The sequence below is a fragment of the Leuresthes tenuis genome, unplaced genomic scaffold (genome assembly GCF_036924035.1).
Source record: "Leuresthes tenuis unplaced genomic scaffold, fLeuTen1.0.hap1 SCAF_21, whole genome shotgun sequence".
In the NCBI taxonomy this organism is placed as follows: domain Eukaryota; kingdom Metazoa; phylum Chordata; class Actinopteri; order Atheriniformes; family Atherinopsidae; genus Leuresthes; species Leuresthes tenuis.
In genome coordinates, this window is record NW_027325375.1 from 11,178,857 (window position 1) to 11,192,744 (window position 13,888).

Here is a 13,888-nt window from a genome sequence, read left to right on the forward strand (position 1 = left end):
CATCATCATCGTAAAGGAAAAAACCTTGAGTGCACAGTTTTACAACCTCAAACTTTTACAAACAAACACAAAACTAACTCTGGTTTTATCTCTGCTCTTTACAGGCTATAAAGGCAGCTCCCACCAAAGACCACAAGAAATCCAATCTATAAACTCTATTCTTGAGCATTTCAGCCCTCTGGTACATGTGTGTGTGAGTGCCGATGTAGGTCAGCCAAGTTCTGACCTACACCTAGGTGTGTGAGCCAAGTTCTCAGGACTCTGCGACTAAGTAACAGTAGAGGTTGTTATTGCACAGAGGAGTCACCTTACCACACAGCCTCTTTGTATGCGTCTCTGCGAGTGTCTCTGTGCAAAACATTTCCCTCTGGGAGAGGAATTTAGTGTGAGACTAACGCTGTCAGGGAATATAGACAATTTTCAGTCATTCGTATCTTAACCCCATTTTTTACACAAGTATTTTTAAGCATTTAGAATTAGGCTTCCATTTTCTAAATTGTCTAGTTTCCAGAGTATGAAGTACTCTACAGCTATACTTTCAAATGTTTGGAGACAACTACAAGGAAACAATGACTGTTTATTCATAGACAAACTCTCCTGATTTCATCTAACGTCCCACAAGCGCAGAAAAATTATATTCAAGACATTATCACCTGTTGTGTAATGCAGTGTGATGTCATATTTGAAGCATCAAGGCGATCTTTCAGTTTACAGGCCTCAATATCACATCATAGAATGTCAGATAAAAACGCTTTGGATGAATAGGTATCAAACTTCTTCCTTTAAAACTGTTCCAAGGGAAAATGTACTGACATAACCCATTTTAATGAGCCTGTTTTCCCACCTGCAAAATTCCTCAGGTCAAATTTTCCAGAATCACAGAGGTGTGTCGGCAAGTATCAGCCTCAAGCCTCTAACCAACATTCATACAAACACATAATGAAGACATACAGTGAATTAAAGTAATTCTGTAGTAAACATACAGTTTTGACATGTGGTGCATATTTACAAAGGCAGTTTTATTCAGCAAAACCAAACAATACATTCAACTGAGACTGTGTTCTGTAACATGGAGCACAATTAAATTAAGCCTTTCCAACATAGAACTGCATGTGACCTATAAAATTCAGCAACAAAATAACATAATTTACTGTGTGAGAGAAAAACACAGCTGATCTTATAGTGTCAGATTTGGATATTAATCACAAATCAGGTGACTCTGTTTCTGTACACACAGATTACGATTAAAGTCCTTTATGGATCAACCCTCACAAAACTCAAACCCAGTTCTGATCATCAAAAATCACATATTCAGAATTTTTTTTATTCTAATTTTTTTTTTTTTTTTTTTCATGTAAGCAATCCCTTAGGTGTAATGACGCCCTTCTGCCCCATTTAAGATACACAGATCTGATCACCATCAATTCAGCTCCACCTGTCATGGTGCCAGCCAGTACCAACACAGTCTTTTCTCTCTTCCTCTGTCAGTGTGTTTAATTGAAGAGCTATTTCCTTGTGAGAGAGACAATGCAGGTGCAGCGCTCTACAAATACCCGATTGCTTCATCTACTGCTGGCCAGATTGTTGCACTGTATATAGTCAGTCAGCTTCAGGTTTGTCATGTCAACAAATATTCCGGAGTCCTGCCTTACCACCATCCGAAGCTGCACTGGATGCCAAGACGAACTTGTCAAACACTTATTGTCTAAACCCACCCAATTCATCTATTCTAAATAAATCCACCATAACTGATCTCTGCTTTTGAGTCAGCTTTTGGTTCCTAGATCCCCTACACATCTGTCATATCACCACTCAGCTAATAATCCCAGCCAGCACATTAAACTGGAAAGTTAATAAAAGAGTTTTCCAAGGATATCCCCAAAGGAAACCCCAAATTATAAATCAATATTTATCAAGCCCATTTTTCACTGTTAAGAAAAAAGTGTCCAACTTGAGATCTATACATTGCCTTCACTTTACCTGGGAACTGTTCTCAGGCATTAAAACTATGCATTGATCTAAGGATTGGCACAACAGATGGACAAAATAGAGAACATTTGAAGTCTCAGGTTTTCTCCCTGACTTAGGGTCCTTAGTTTGTTACATGAAATCTTGGTTGTTTTAATCAGGTTTTCTGAAACTGTCATTTATTCTCTACAGATCCAAGTTGGAACTGTTGGAACTGATTATTTTTCCATTTTTCTTATAGGATCATAGGATCATAGGTAATGATCCTATTCTTACCTATGAATAGGATCATTATTCTATTCATAGGTATATGAATAGAATAATGATCTATTATTATTCTAATAATAGATCTCAATTCAGAGCTCTCAATTCAGCTCTGAATTGAGAGCTGATCAATTCAGTTGATCAGCTCTCAACTGAATTGCAGTTCAGTTGAGAGCTGCAATTCCTCCACCATATCTTTCCATGCTGCAAACTGTACTGTATACCCAAAGATACAAGATCTTGTCAGACCTATCATTATTATTAGGGCTGGCAAATATTAAATTATTTTATTGCGTAAATGATTTCCTGTAATTAACCACAATTAATTGCATTGTTATATGCAAAATCCAATAATGTATTCAAAAGTAGCATATAACGCACTTTTATTGGAACTGTACACTGAAGGAACTGAAATACTCCGGTGATAAGACAATTCAACGTTGCCGTGCTTACAAATAACTTTGGTTCTGTCGACTGCGCCGTCTGGAAGAACTTTGAAATGAAAATGGCCATGTAAAAGTTCTGTAACCTCCTCCGTGTTTATTTAGCCCACTTCATCCGCCATTCTTTTCTTTTCTGACTGTTTCCTGTGAGCGCCGCAGCAGTAAGCAACATACTAGGCTCGCCCACGATGAACTTTTTCAAAATAAAAGCCCGTGAGCAACAAACGTTTACAATAAACATAATAAATAATAAAAACTGCGTTAATGGGAGACAACTAATTGTCGGCGATAATGAATTCATTAGTTAACGCAAAAATAATGCGTTAATGTGCCCAGCCCTACATATTATTGTTTTTCATTCTTTAATTTATTTATTTTCACAATCAATTTTTTTTTCAATCATGTTCCCAGGAGAACCAAATTACTCTAGGGGGTTGGTTAAGTCTAATGAATTTAAAAAGCTAAGATAACTGATCCCTTCATGTCATATAGTTCATACTGCAAGAAAAGTGTTCAATTTGTTCACATCTGTAAGTGAGATTAAGAGTATGCCAGAGTCAGAAAAAAAAACTGTTGCTCGAAGACAACATTTAAATCTACAAAATTCTTCCATTACCCTGCAACTGAAATTACAAACCTCTTAATAACCTCTTAATAATTAAGGCAAATACCGACGATAAGCACAATGCTGATCCGACTTTGTTTTTTTACAATCTCAAACCAAAACAATTCCACAAAAAAAGGCAATAACTCATTATTATATCAGCTTCAGACGTGGATGTCTATCAACATCAGCTTGAGGGAAAGATAAGATGTGATACGATATATATAAGATGCACTTGGGTTTCAGCTCTTAAGTGTGAATAAAAACAAGTAACTGAGCTCAACAAGTAGAGTATGTGAAAAGAGAATCTACATAAGCCCAATTACATGATCTTCAGAAACGGGTACATGATCTGCAGAAAGGGGCCATGTTATCTTTTCACTCATTATATTGTAACAAAGAGAATTCACAGCAGTGAAATGGTCCAAGCTGATATGCAATATGAAACAAACGCTACATTATGAGCTGGGAATTTTGCTTTAAATCTGTGTTGTAATGAATAATAGCTGAATTCTTAAAGCCACATATCATCGCCAATAGTTAAATGAGGGAAATTTAAATGCAAAAGCTAAGAATAATTTTATTCTTATTATTTTTTTTTAACTTTTTGATGAAAGCTGATTGATAGCTTTCTATAGATTTTGCATCTTGGCTCAAAAAACTAAATTTCCTCATTATAAGATTCTGAAACTGGCCTGACCACAAAGTGACTCCCTCCCTTGCCATCCAATAGTTAAGCCTGAATACTTCACATACCATGCAGAGGTGAGAAAGACTCTCATAATCAGATCATCCCGGATTCCCACTAATGACAACTAATCTAAATGCTAATCACTTCGGCACACAAGTACACTATGTGTACAATTATTAGGCAAGTTGTATTTTTTGATTCAGAACCAATTTTGTTATTGACACTAAAGTTCTCTCGGTCTGTCCAAAATGTTAATAAACCTCAAACCTGAATATTTAAGAAAGTAAAAGTGAGGTTTTGGCTTTCTTAGGAGAATATCAGTGTGTGCATAATTATTGCAACTACTATGTAACAGAATTATTATGCAACTAAATGAAAAATGCAAGATTTTCCCATTTCACTTGTTCATTTTCATCTGTTAAAGTCAGAATAATAAACAAACAACTCAATAGTGACCAATACAGCCAACCTTCTTTTCAACAGTCATAAGCCTTCCATTCATGAAGTCGATCATGTTGACGATCAACTTTGTGTATATTAGCTCATCTTTAATAATACCAGCCCAGACCCCAGTACCCCACTTCCCCCTCACTGGCGTCTGATTCGAAGTGGAGCTCTGTGTCCACTACTGATCGAGCCACAGGTCCATCTATCTGGTTTCAGCCTTATTTAAGCAAATGTCTCTGAGCACTGATCACCTTGTATTTCTGGGTACTCCAGGTTGTTTGCAGTTTTGGAATAGGACAGCAATTGGGTTCCTGGTAGTCTCACGTTTTATTTTACTTTACTGCTCACACACACACACACACACACCCACACACACACCTGCAATCACTGAACTACAGCTACTACTATCATCTCAACCTGACCACCTGCAGGCTCACTATTCTTTCCAGTGTTGTATATCATATGAATATACATACTGTATGTATAATTTCTAAAAATAAAATAAAAATACAAGCAGACCACAAGAGAAACTTCAGAGAAACGTAGCCATTCAATTGAAAATGAAGCTTAAAGAAAAGCTGGATTTTTATGCACCCTTTTAAATCTTTACTAATCTGGAGTCCAGCGAAGGTTAATGCAAGAGACAGTAGAGATACTTTTCTATTTTATGCCTGAGAGCATCATTCGTACGAGCACTTGTAAACAGCCCTATTATGAGCTAAAACTATTACTTGATGACTCTCCATGCTGTCACTTTCAAGCAACATTAATAATCAACACATTAGATAATTATCCACATATTGATTATGAAAAAAATAATTGCCTGTAGCAAAAAGAGTTGTGTTTGGCTCTCTGCAGGCCACCATATGTGTTATAACACCAAACTGTGAAAGCCACTTCTTTATTAACTTGACATGGTGCCAAACACTTAGGTTGTTGGCTATTTAAATGTAGTCACACTTTCATGCTTTTTTTCAATTTATCACATTTATCATATCAATTGATCACATTAAAATGATTTATGGAACATACATCCATGTTCTATACCCGCTTAATCCAACTCAGGTTCACAGGTGGGCTGGAGCCTATCCCAGCAGTCATTGGGTGAGAGACAGGGTACACCCTGGACTGGTTGGCAGTCTATTGCGGGACCACACAGAGACAAACAACCATACACACTCAAACTCACTCCTAGGGTCAATTTAGAGACACCAATTAACCTAACAAGCATGTTTTTGGGAGGAAGTTGGAGCATCCAGAGAGAACCCACGCATACACAGGGAGAACATGCAAACTCCACACAGAAAGGCCCTGATCAGGATTCAAACCAGGAACCCACTTGCTGTGAGGCGGCGGTACTAAACCACCACACCACACCGTGCGGTCCCATTTATGGAACATTTCTGGATCATTATTTAATTCAACCACTTTCTAAATCCACTTCATCCTGTTCAGGATGGTGCAGAGGCTATCTTAGGATGGGAGGTGGGTTGCAACCTGGAGAGTGCAACCCAAGCCCATTTTTACACTCTCTTAAGGTGGTTTTACATATTGCAGGTGACAAAAATGAGTATAATGGATGGAACCCCCTTTTGTGAGCCAAATTGTGTCTCAAATGTACTATCAGATGTTTCTGCCTCCAAAGAAAAAACAAGATCACCACAACCTCCACCCAGCACAGACACTACTCAGCCAAGTTTGTTGCTTTGTTTCTGGAGGTTTTTTATTTTTAATGGAATCCCAAAAATGTTGGCTTAAAATTCATGTGACATTTAAATGGAAACATGGTTGATGACTTTTGAAACACTGTGCATTTAAAGTTTCTGAGAGATCTATGCAGAATAATAGCATGATCTATTTGTTTTGCAAGCAAATAAGAATAATAGTTTTCAGTCGTTTTTATTTTGGTACGAGTGGTATAAAGATGCTGTTGTTCTTCCTGCTTACCCTTGTCTAAACAGCAAAGTTGTAAAGACTTCAGATCTCATTTTTGAGTGTAATGAAGATGCATCTTGAGTAAAATAGGTTCATACATTAGGTTGTATTTGTTAGCTGAGACATAGCAGTACAACAAAACAAGCACAACAAAAAAGAGAGCAGCATTATTTTGTCTTCATTATCTTGTAATTGGACAAAATCAACCGCATATCCTTACATCATTGTGTGCCATAGCAGCAAGAATGTCTCATGTACATGCCCAAACATTACTGCACCTAAATCCACAATTAAACTCTTCTGTCAGGTCATAAATAACCTAACATATACAGGTGTGTCTCCAGCCTGTAGTAACCCGTAGATTTCAGCCTATACAGTAACTGCACTGATCAAAACCCCAGCAGAAGTTGACTGGCTGTGTGTGCTATCCTGTCACAGATCATTTTGCTCAATGAGTTAAAAAATATAAGTTATAAGTGAGTTCAACAAGGCCTTGCCTGTATGTGAGAGATATAATGTTAGCGCCTGGTAATGTAACTGCAGGTGATCAAAAAGAACACCCTGTCTGACATTAACAACTCCAGCTTTCACTGAACAAAGATATGGATATTTTTAACATATTTCCCACCTACGCAGACACATTTCAGCATTCCACCACACAAGCAGCTGTTTTTCTGTTTTTATTACAAACACATGTTGAGAGTTGAGCGACCTCCACATTCTAAGTCAAAAATAGCAAAAAATACACACTCCAACAAATACAAAAGCCTGGTCCTCAAAGTGGTTTCTGATGTCTTTGATAATGAACAAATGACAAAACACAAATCAAAAAACTAAACCCAAACTAGACCCTGAAATACTCCTTTCCTCTTCGTTAGGAAAATGCATATAGGTGTGGCTGTCTCCTAGACAACCAAATTTATCCGACTATGAAACTGTAAAATCATCAGAAGACTTCCACAGCGAGGTCAAAGAAAGCTAATTAGTGGCTTAGAGCCTGGAGCCTGACTTCCCAAATAATTTTCTGAATTTGTAGCTGACAAGAGAGCAGCTTGCAGCCTTGGAGCGTGAGCACATCAGACTGTAGAGTATGACTCCAGCACAATCCGCAGATGATGTAAGAGGAAGGAGAGCCCAGAGAGCAACTGCAAGACTTAACCTCAAATATCAGTTTAATTTTTTAGAAGATGGAAACACTGAAAGGACAACAGTGAAGCTGAAGATAAACATTTCTGTTACTCTGTACGCGAGAATACAGTGTGGACTTTGTCAGGCTGTGCCAAGTAAATAGCCACAGGTGAGCTGCAAATCAAACAACCTGCCTGTTATGACAACAGCTAAATGCATGACGCTGCAGGTTCAGATCAAAGGAATGTCCCCACCTACTGCAAAGGCGTCTGGGAGGTGGCCTGACACACCTCAGTTTAACACTCATCCTGCACACTTTGTCTGCATTGCCACACTTTAGGATCCTATGTTCTGTGATTCTGAACAGTGTGACTGTAGAATCAGGGTGTAACTGCTCACAGACAGCATCTGGGTGCAGTGAATTGCCCCCGGCCAAACCTTAAGAGTTTACACCACTCTTGCTACACTAGTGAACTTCACACAGCAATGTGTTCCCATGTTGAGGCTGCCAACAAATGGGTGTGTCCAAACCAGTAGACACTAAACCTTTGCACTCTGTGGATTTGTCTTCTGATTGAAAGTTCACCTCTCTGTTCACCTGCAAAATTTAGTTATAGGCCCAGGTTACATTAATGCCCTGTTTGGTCAGTTTATAAATCAGAATTTATTATGGGAATCAAATGTTTTTGTGCATTTATTTTTCCTGTGGGGCTTACTGCTTGGTTTCAAAACATCTCTTTCAGTTTCTCTACTTTTCTAACCTCAGTGGTGTTTGAATTTGCTGTTTCGTTTGTACTGCTTTTGCTGTATTTACTATGTGTGCATGTGTGTTTTCTTGCCTCCTCCTCGACACTTGGTACAGGGCTCTTCGTGGGACTAGATGACTGGCTGAACACTGAAGATGTCTTCGTGCTGACATTCTGAAAAAGTCATGAACAAAAATGGAAAGAAGAGAGTGAGAATCAGGGACAACAGGTACAGAATGCATGGCATCATCTGTCTCCTTCAGTTCAGAACATTTTTTTTCATACTTAAATTCGTTAGAGCTCAAGCACATCAATGCAATTGCTTACTTATGACTCATACATCACAGTTTATTACATTTTGATTATACTGTAACATTAATAGATTGGGGCTGTATGTAGAGTTAGCTAATTAAGCATGGGATGAAGACATTTTTAAGAGAGTATATTGTGTTTTCCTCAGGTTCCAGACTTGTAGAATGGAGTCAAAAACATCAATTTACAACAGAGAATGTGACCGTTGCAGTCGGCATCGTCACCTCACAGCAAGAGGGTTACTGGTTTGAATCCCCGCTGGGGCCTTTCGGTGTGGAGTTTGCATGTTCTCCCCGTGTATATGTGGGTTCTATCCCGGTAATCCAGCTTCCTCCCACCAACCGAAAACATGCATGTTAGTTATTCGGTGACTCTAAATTGACCCTAGCAGTGAGTGTGAATGTGCATGGTTGTTTGTCTCTGCGTGGCCCTGTGATGGACTGGTGGACTGGTGACCCATCCTGGGTGTAACCCGACTCTCGCCCAATGGCAGCTTGGCTAGGCTCCCATGCTAGTGGTGGTGCCCCATGCTGGACATGTATATGTACTTTAAAAAAGAAGTGTTTGGTCTGCGCTGAGGAAATCAGCTTAATGTCTTTCCCACAGTTTTGCTCTTTGGAAGGCTGCAACTGAAAAATAAATGGCATCCTATTTTTTCTACTCCCTCCTGCTGGCATAATATCTTGTTCATCCCATAATTGCACTTTTTTGTGACAACCACATTCAATCAGAAATAGCTGATGCTTTATTCCCTGCTAAAGTGTTGGTCTCTCCTTTTCTCATTACAGCAACATCTGGCCAACTAACTTGAAACTCCCCAACAAAGTTAATTGAATTCAAAGTTGTAAATCAGTGTTTTTTTGTTACCAAAGAAACTTTCATTGGAACTATTAAATGCTGAACTTAAAGCACATGAAAAAAATGGAACAATGAAGAGAGGTATGCTTAGCAGTTTTCATCCATGACAAATAAAAAACTATGTGCAAACCACAAGAATAAAAAGTGAAAGAATAGATTTGAATGCGATTTAAGTAAATCTACACAATAAAAATGAGGCACAAATGCATGTACAAATGTTTCAGCCTTATATGTTGTTCTATTTTTAACAGCAGTTATTTGTGACAGTGTGAAGAAGATGTAGCTACTTGTCCTCTTGTTCTGATGTCACTCTGAAGGCTTTAGCCAAATGAAAAATTGAATGTAAGCCAGGAACAGTCAAATGAGGTGAGACAGGATATGTATTAACTGACCTGAAAACATTCTTTAATTTGTTCATTCAAAACATTCCTGAATCTGACTTACATTATTAATCTATCTAGTAATAGATGTTTACCCTCAGTAAGATGAGAGAGAACCTCTTAACTGCCACTATCTACAAAGAGACAAGCCCACAACTAACTCTAAAATATGAAGGCTGGCTTTACACTGTATCCTGCAGCCTATGTTGGACCACAGTTTCTGATAATCAGGTTTTTCGGTTTTTTGTAGTTAAGACAGTTTCTTATTTTTGACGAGACTACAGACATAAGCCCCACACAACATGAGAGAGTCACAGGGCTTACATGTGTCAGGGAGGACAGAGAAAAAAAAACAAAAAGCATAATAATCAATGTAGTCATGATCTAGCCAGGTGAAATCATATCTGTTTTTACAAATATGTGGGTGTGCCGGCTCAACTCAGTCAGACAAGGTGTGGCAAACCTTCTTTATCCAATATGCTATGAGCGTTCAGCTTTGAATGCAGTGACTTAAACTAAAAAAATGAACCTGAATTGGTAGATTATGTGGATGACAAGCCAATGGTAAAAATTAAACAGAAACCATCTGCTGCATTCAAGACCTAAAATATTAAATAAAATTAGGAAGTAGAAAGCATGAAAGAGGCAGAGGGGAAAAAAGTGGGAAGCAGATATGCCTACAGTAGAAACTTTGTATAAACCATTCAGAGCACAGTGCATTCAGGATGTGATTATCACATCAGGAAATGGTCAACAAGTAAAAGTCCAGGACCAGACTGGTGTCAATGTGACGTGTAGAAATTAAGATAAACCAGATCTGTGGAACAGCACAGAATTCTGAGACCTGCAACTCCGTTTTAAAGGAGCTGCAGAAGGGAACTAGCAAGAAGAAATATTACTTTTTTTCTTGAAGCCTTTTAAAACATAAAAATATATTCTAAAACTTCCCAATATAATAGGACCTTCCATCTGTCTGCCAGGCACAGATGTTCTGTAAAAATTCCAGTAACACCCACTTAATCTAACATGAAAAAGAGCAGATGTATCTCTTTTTGATGTTACACTTTGCAGACCACATGCACTCCCCTCACAGCCATCTAAATGCAGAGACCAGTCATTTGTCCAACTTGGAGGACAGCACATTTTTGTGAAATTTAAAATTAGCTCTCTTTTACCTTACAACAAAAAGGCGTTTTTTGTGTTCACATAACATTTCACAGGGGAATGTGTAGAATGAGGAAGTTCAAATCTGTCTGGAAGTTGCAGTGCACTTCTTCTTTCATGGAGAGAGGTTCCCACATGTGTGCAGATCAGCCAGAACATCAGCCCTTGTTATGAGCTTTACATCATGTCGGAACTTTTTCCGTCGGAGGCAAAAAGTCGAACTTTTTTTGATTTCTGTTATTTCTGTTTTATATTCAAATGAAGGGGTATGTTATCACATTGATATCTTTAAAAACCAAAACATCAAATTATCTATGCAGTTACGTTAATTAAATAATTTATTTCAGGACAATACTTCACTGTTCATTTTGCAGGCCGCCCTGATTCTGGTTTAATGAGCAGATAGCAGATTAGATATTAAAAGTGAATTACACACGTTGTCTGCAAAGAAACAAAAACTCTGGTGAACTTTCTATTTCTGTAGCTTTACCATGTTTTTCTTTTTCTTTTTTAAAGTTCTAGAATATTTTAAGGTTCCATCATTTTCATCCAGAAGGCATATTTGCACCTCCCTAAAATGCAGGCCTTTTTTCATACATAAACTGATTTCACAAAAAAAGGAGACAATCCACATCTATGTCAAAGAATTTCTTCACTTTCAGCCATCAAAACATCAGCACCACCTTCTATCCATCACATCCGCCTGCTCATCTGAAATCACAGGCTGCGAAAATCCGAAGCACAGTGTAAGAAATAAGAAGCTGATGTCACATGGGAAACATGTCCATACTGCTAATGTAAAATGGCTCTTTACACATTTTTCCCACATTTTTACTGCTATGACAGCCGTGACTGATTGTGACTGGCAAACTAATCAACTAAGATGTTTAACAGCCAGCTGGGAGCAGAAACTGATTTATTAACTCTTTCTTAGACAGCAAAATAACCATATGGATCTAATAGATAGACTCTACAGCATGCTCAGATATCAACAGATTATCATATCCAGTTATGTATCCACTTATTGTTATGTCTGCTGAGGAGAAAGAACAATCTCTCAGAATCCCACACCATGTCCAACAGAACCAGCTTGTTTCGGCACTACGTTGATTTTGATAACATGCAGACAATAAGATCAAATTGTCTGCATGGAGGGTCCATCTCTATCATGCTATATTTAAATCAGGGCAAATCAGTAACTTTTCATTTTGTCTCCAGAAACTTTTGTTCTGACTAAGAAAACAGAGATAGTTTAACTGCTGAGCATTGGCCTCACCTCCACTGTGTTATGCTCCTCGAACTCCTGACTGCTGACGCTCAGGCGCGGCAGAGTCTGCATGTACACTGGGGACACCATCTGCCGCATCATCATGGGCTGCTGCTGCAGCACCATGGGCTGCTGCTGTAGCACCATGGGTTGCTGCTGAAGTATCATGGGCTGCTGCTGCAGCATTATGGGCTGCTGCTGCTGCTGCATCATGACGAAGGACGACTGCTGCACTCCCTGCTGCGCCGGCATCAGGTACCTCACCGTGTCGTAGGAGCCGTTCACCGCGTACGGGAGAGCTGACACCTGAGTCATGGGAGACATGGGAGACACGGGAGACACCGCTCTGGGCAACGGCTCCGGAGAGGTCAGGTTCACTGTTCTGTATGTCTGGGTCGTCGTCTTGTGGTTCGTCTGGAAAGACATCTCGAAGGAACGGTGGAACAAAGCAGCTCAAACCAACGATAACACAGAGAGAAAGACAACAACAGCCGCAGAAAGTTGGAAGACTACGCAGTTAGTTTTATCGGGTCTCCTGTGAGTTTTTCAGCGTCGGCTGAGCGGAAAGGTGATCCACCCCGTACTGACTTCCTTCTCTTGTAGACAAATCTGAGAGGAAAGTCCGGTTGGAGAAGTAGCCTACATACAAAGAAAATAAACTAAATAGTGAGGGAGGTGCCCTGCAAGTCATGTATGCAAATTCTGCTGTGTCCATCCGGAGGTGGGAGGGCTCTGAACACGTTGTAAAGTTCAAACTTGCTCTGACAACAGGGGCATGTCAATTCATGCCCTGAAAATTAACTTGTCACAAATGTTACGTTTCTTGTTACCGAAGCGTTCATTTTTGTTGTTGATTTTCTTTGTTATGATTTGCTGGCAGAGGTTGACAAAGTTTCATTAGATTCACGATAAAATAAAATTACCAACTGCTGGTTACAGCTTCTCAAGAACGGAAAAGAAGGTGCTCTATCTGAGCAAGCCACTAAGCGGAGACAGACATCATGTTGCCTATTATCACATGTACAAACACACGGTCAAAAGTTTTAGAACACCCCAATTTTCCCAGTTATTTATTGCAATGCAAGTTGTTCAAAATCAGCTCGATGGGGTTCAATGAAAAGTCTAATGAATAGCTTGAAATTGTAGAAAGGTAAGTGGTGAACTGCAGACGTTAAAATAAAAGGTTAGGTTACCCAAAACAATATAACAAAATAATGTAAATTTCAGAATAAATTATTTTCAGGGAACACGAAATGGGTTAACAATTTAAAGCTGTTCTGCAGTGCTACTAATTAGTGCTACTAATTTCTACAGCTGTTCCAACTGTACTTGATTATCCCCTGTCTACATAAAAGCAGTGTTGGAATACACTGTGGTACCATACCCTCGTGAGTATCAGTTGAACAGTATGTTTCCTACGAAAATGGCGAGAAGAAGGCAATTAACAATGTAAGAGAGACAGACCATCATAACGTTGAAATGTAGGTCTTTCCAACAGAGAAATTGCAAAGAAAGTCAAGGTGTCAGTTTCCTTCACCATCAAAAGGCACTCAGAAACTTGAGGAAACTCTGACAGGGAGACGTCTGGCAGACCCAAAGCCACAACTGAATCAGAGGACAAGTTTCTGAGAGTTAACAGCTTGCGTGATAGGAGGCTCACAGGACAACAGCTTCAAGCACA

At 39.0% G+C, this 13,888-nt stretch overlaps 1 protein-coding gene across 2 annotated transcripts in view; it reads right to left on the bottom strand.

The window, feature by feature from the left end:
* pof1b (POF1B actin binding protein) overlaps window positions 1-12,887 on the bottom strand; it is a 42,733-nt gene extending 29,846 nt beyond the window's left edge. For both annotated transcript variants that reach the window (XM_072374896.1, XM_072374895.1), the window contains exons 1-2: window positions 12,217-12,887; window positions 8,320-8,400 (exon numbers count right to left, since the gene is read on the bottom strand). In XM_072374896.1, coding sequence (XP_072230997.1) covers window positions 8,320-8,400; window positions 12,217-12,633 — 498 coding nt within the window. In that variant the 5' untranslated portion in view covers window positions 12,634-12,887. The remainder of the gene's footprint in view (window positions 1-8,319; window positions 8,401-12,216) is intronic.
* Window positions 12,888-13,888: the final 1,001 nt, after the last annotated feature.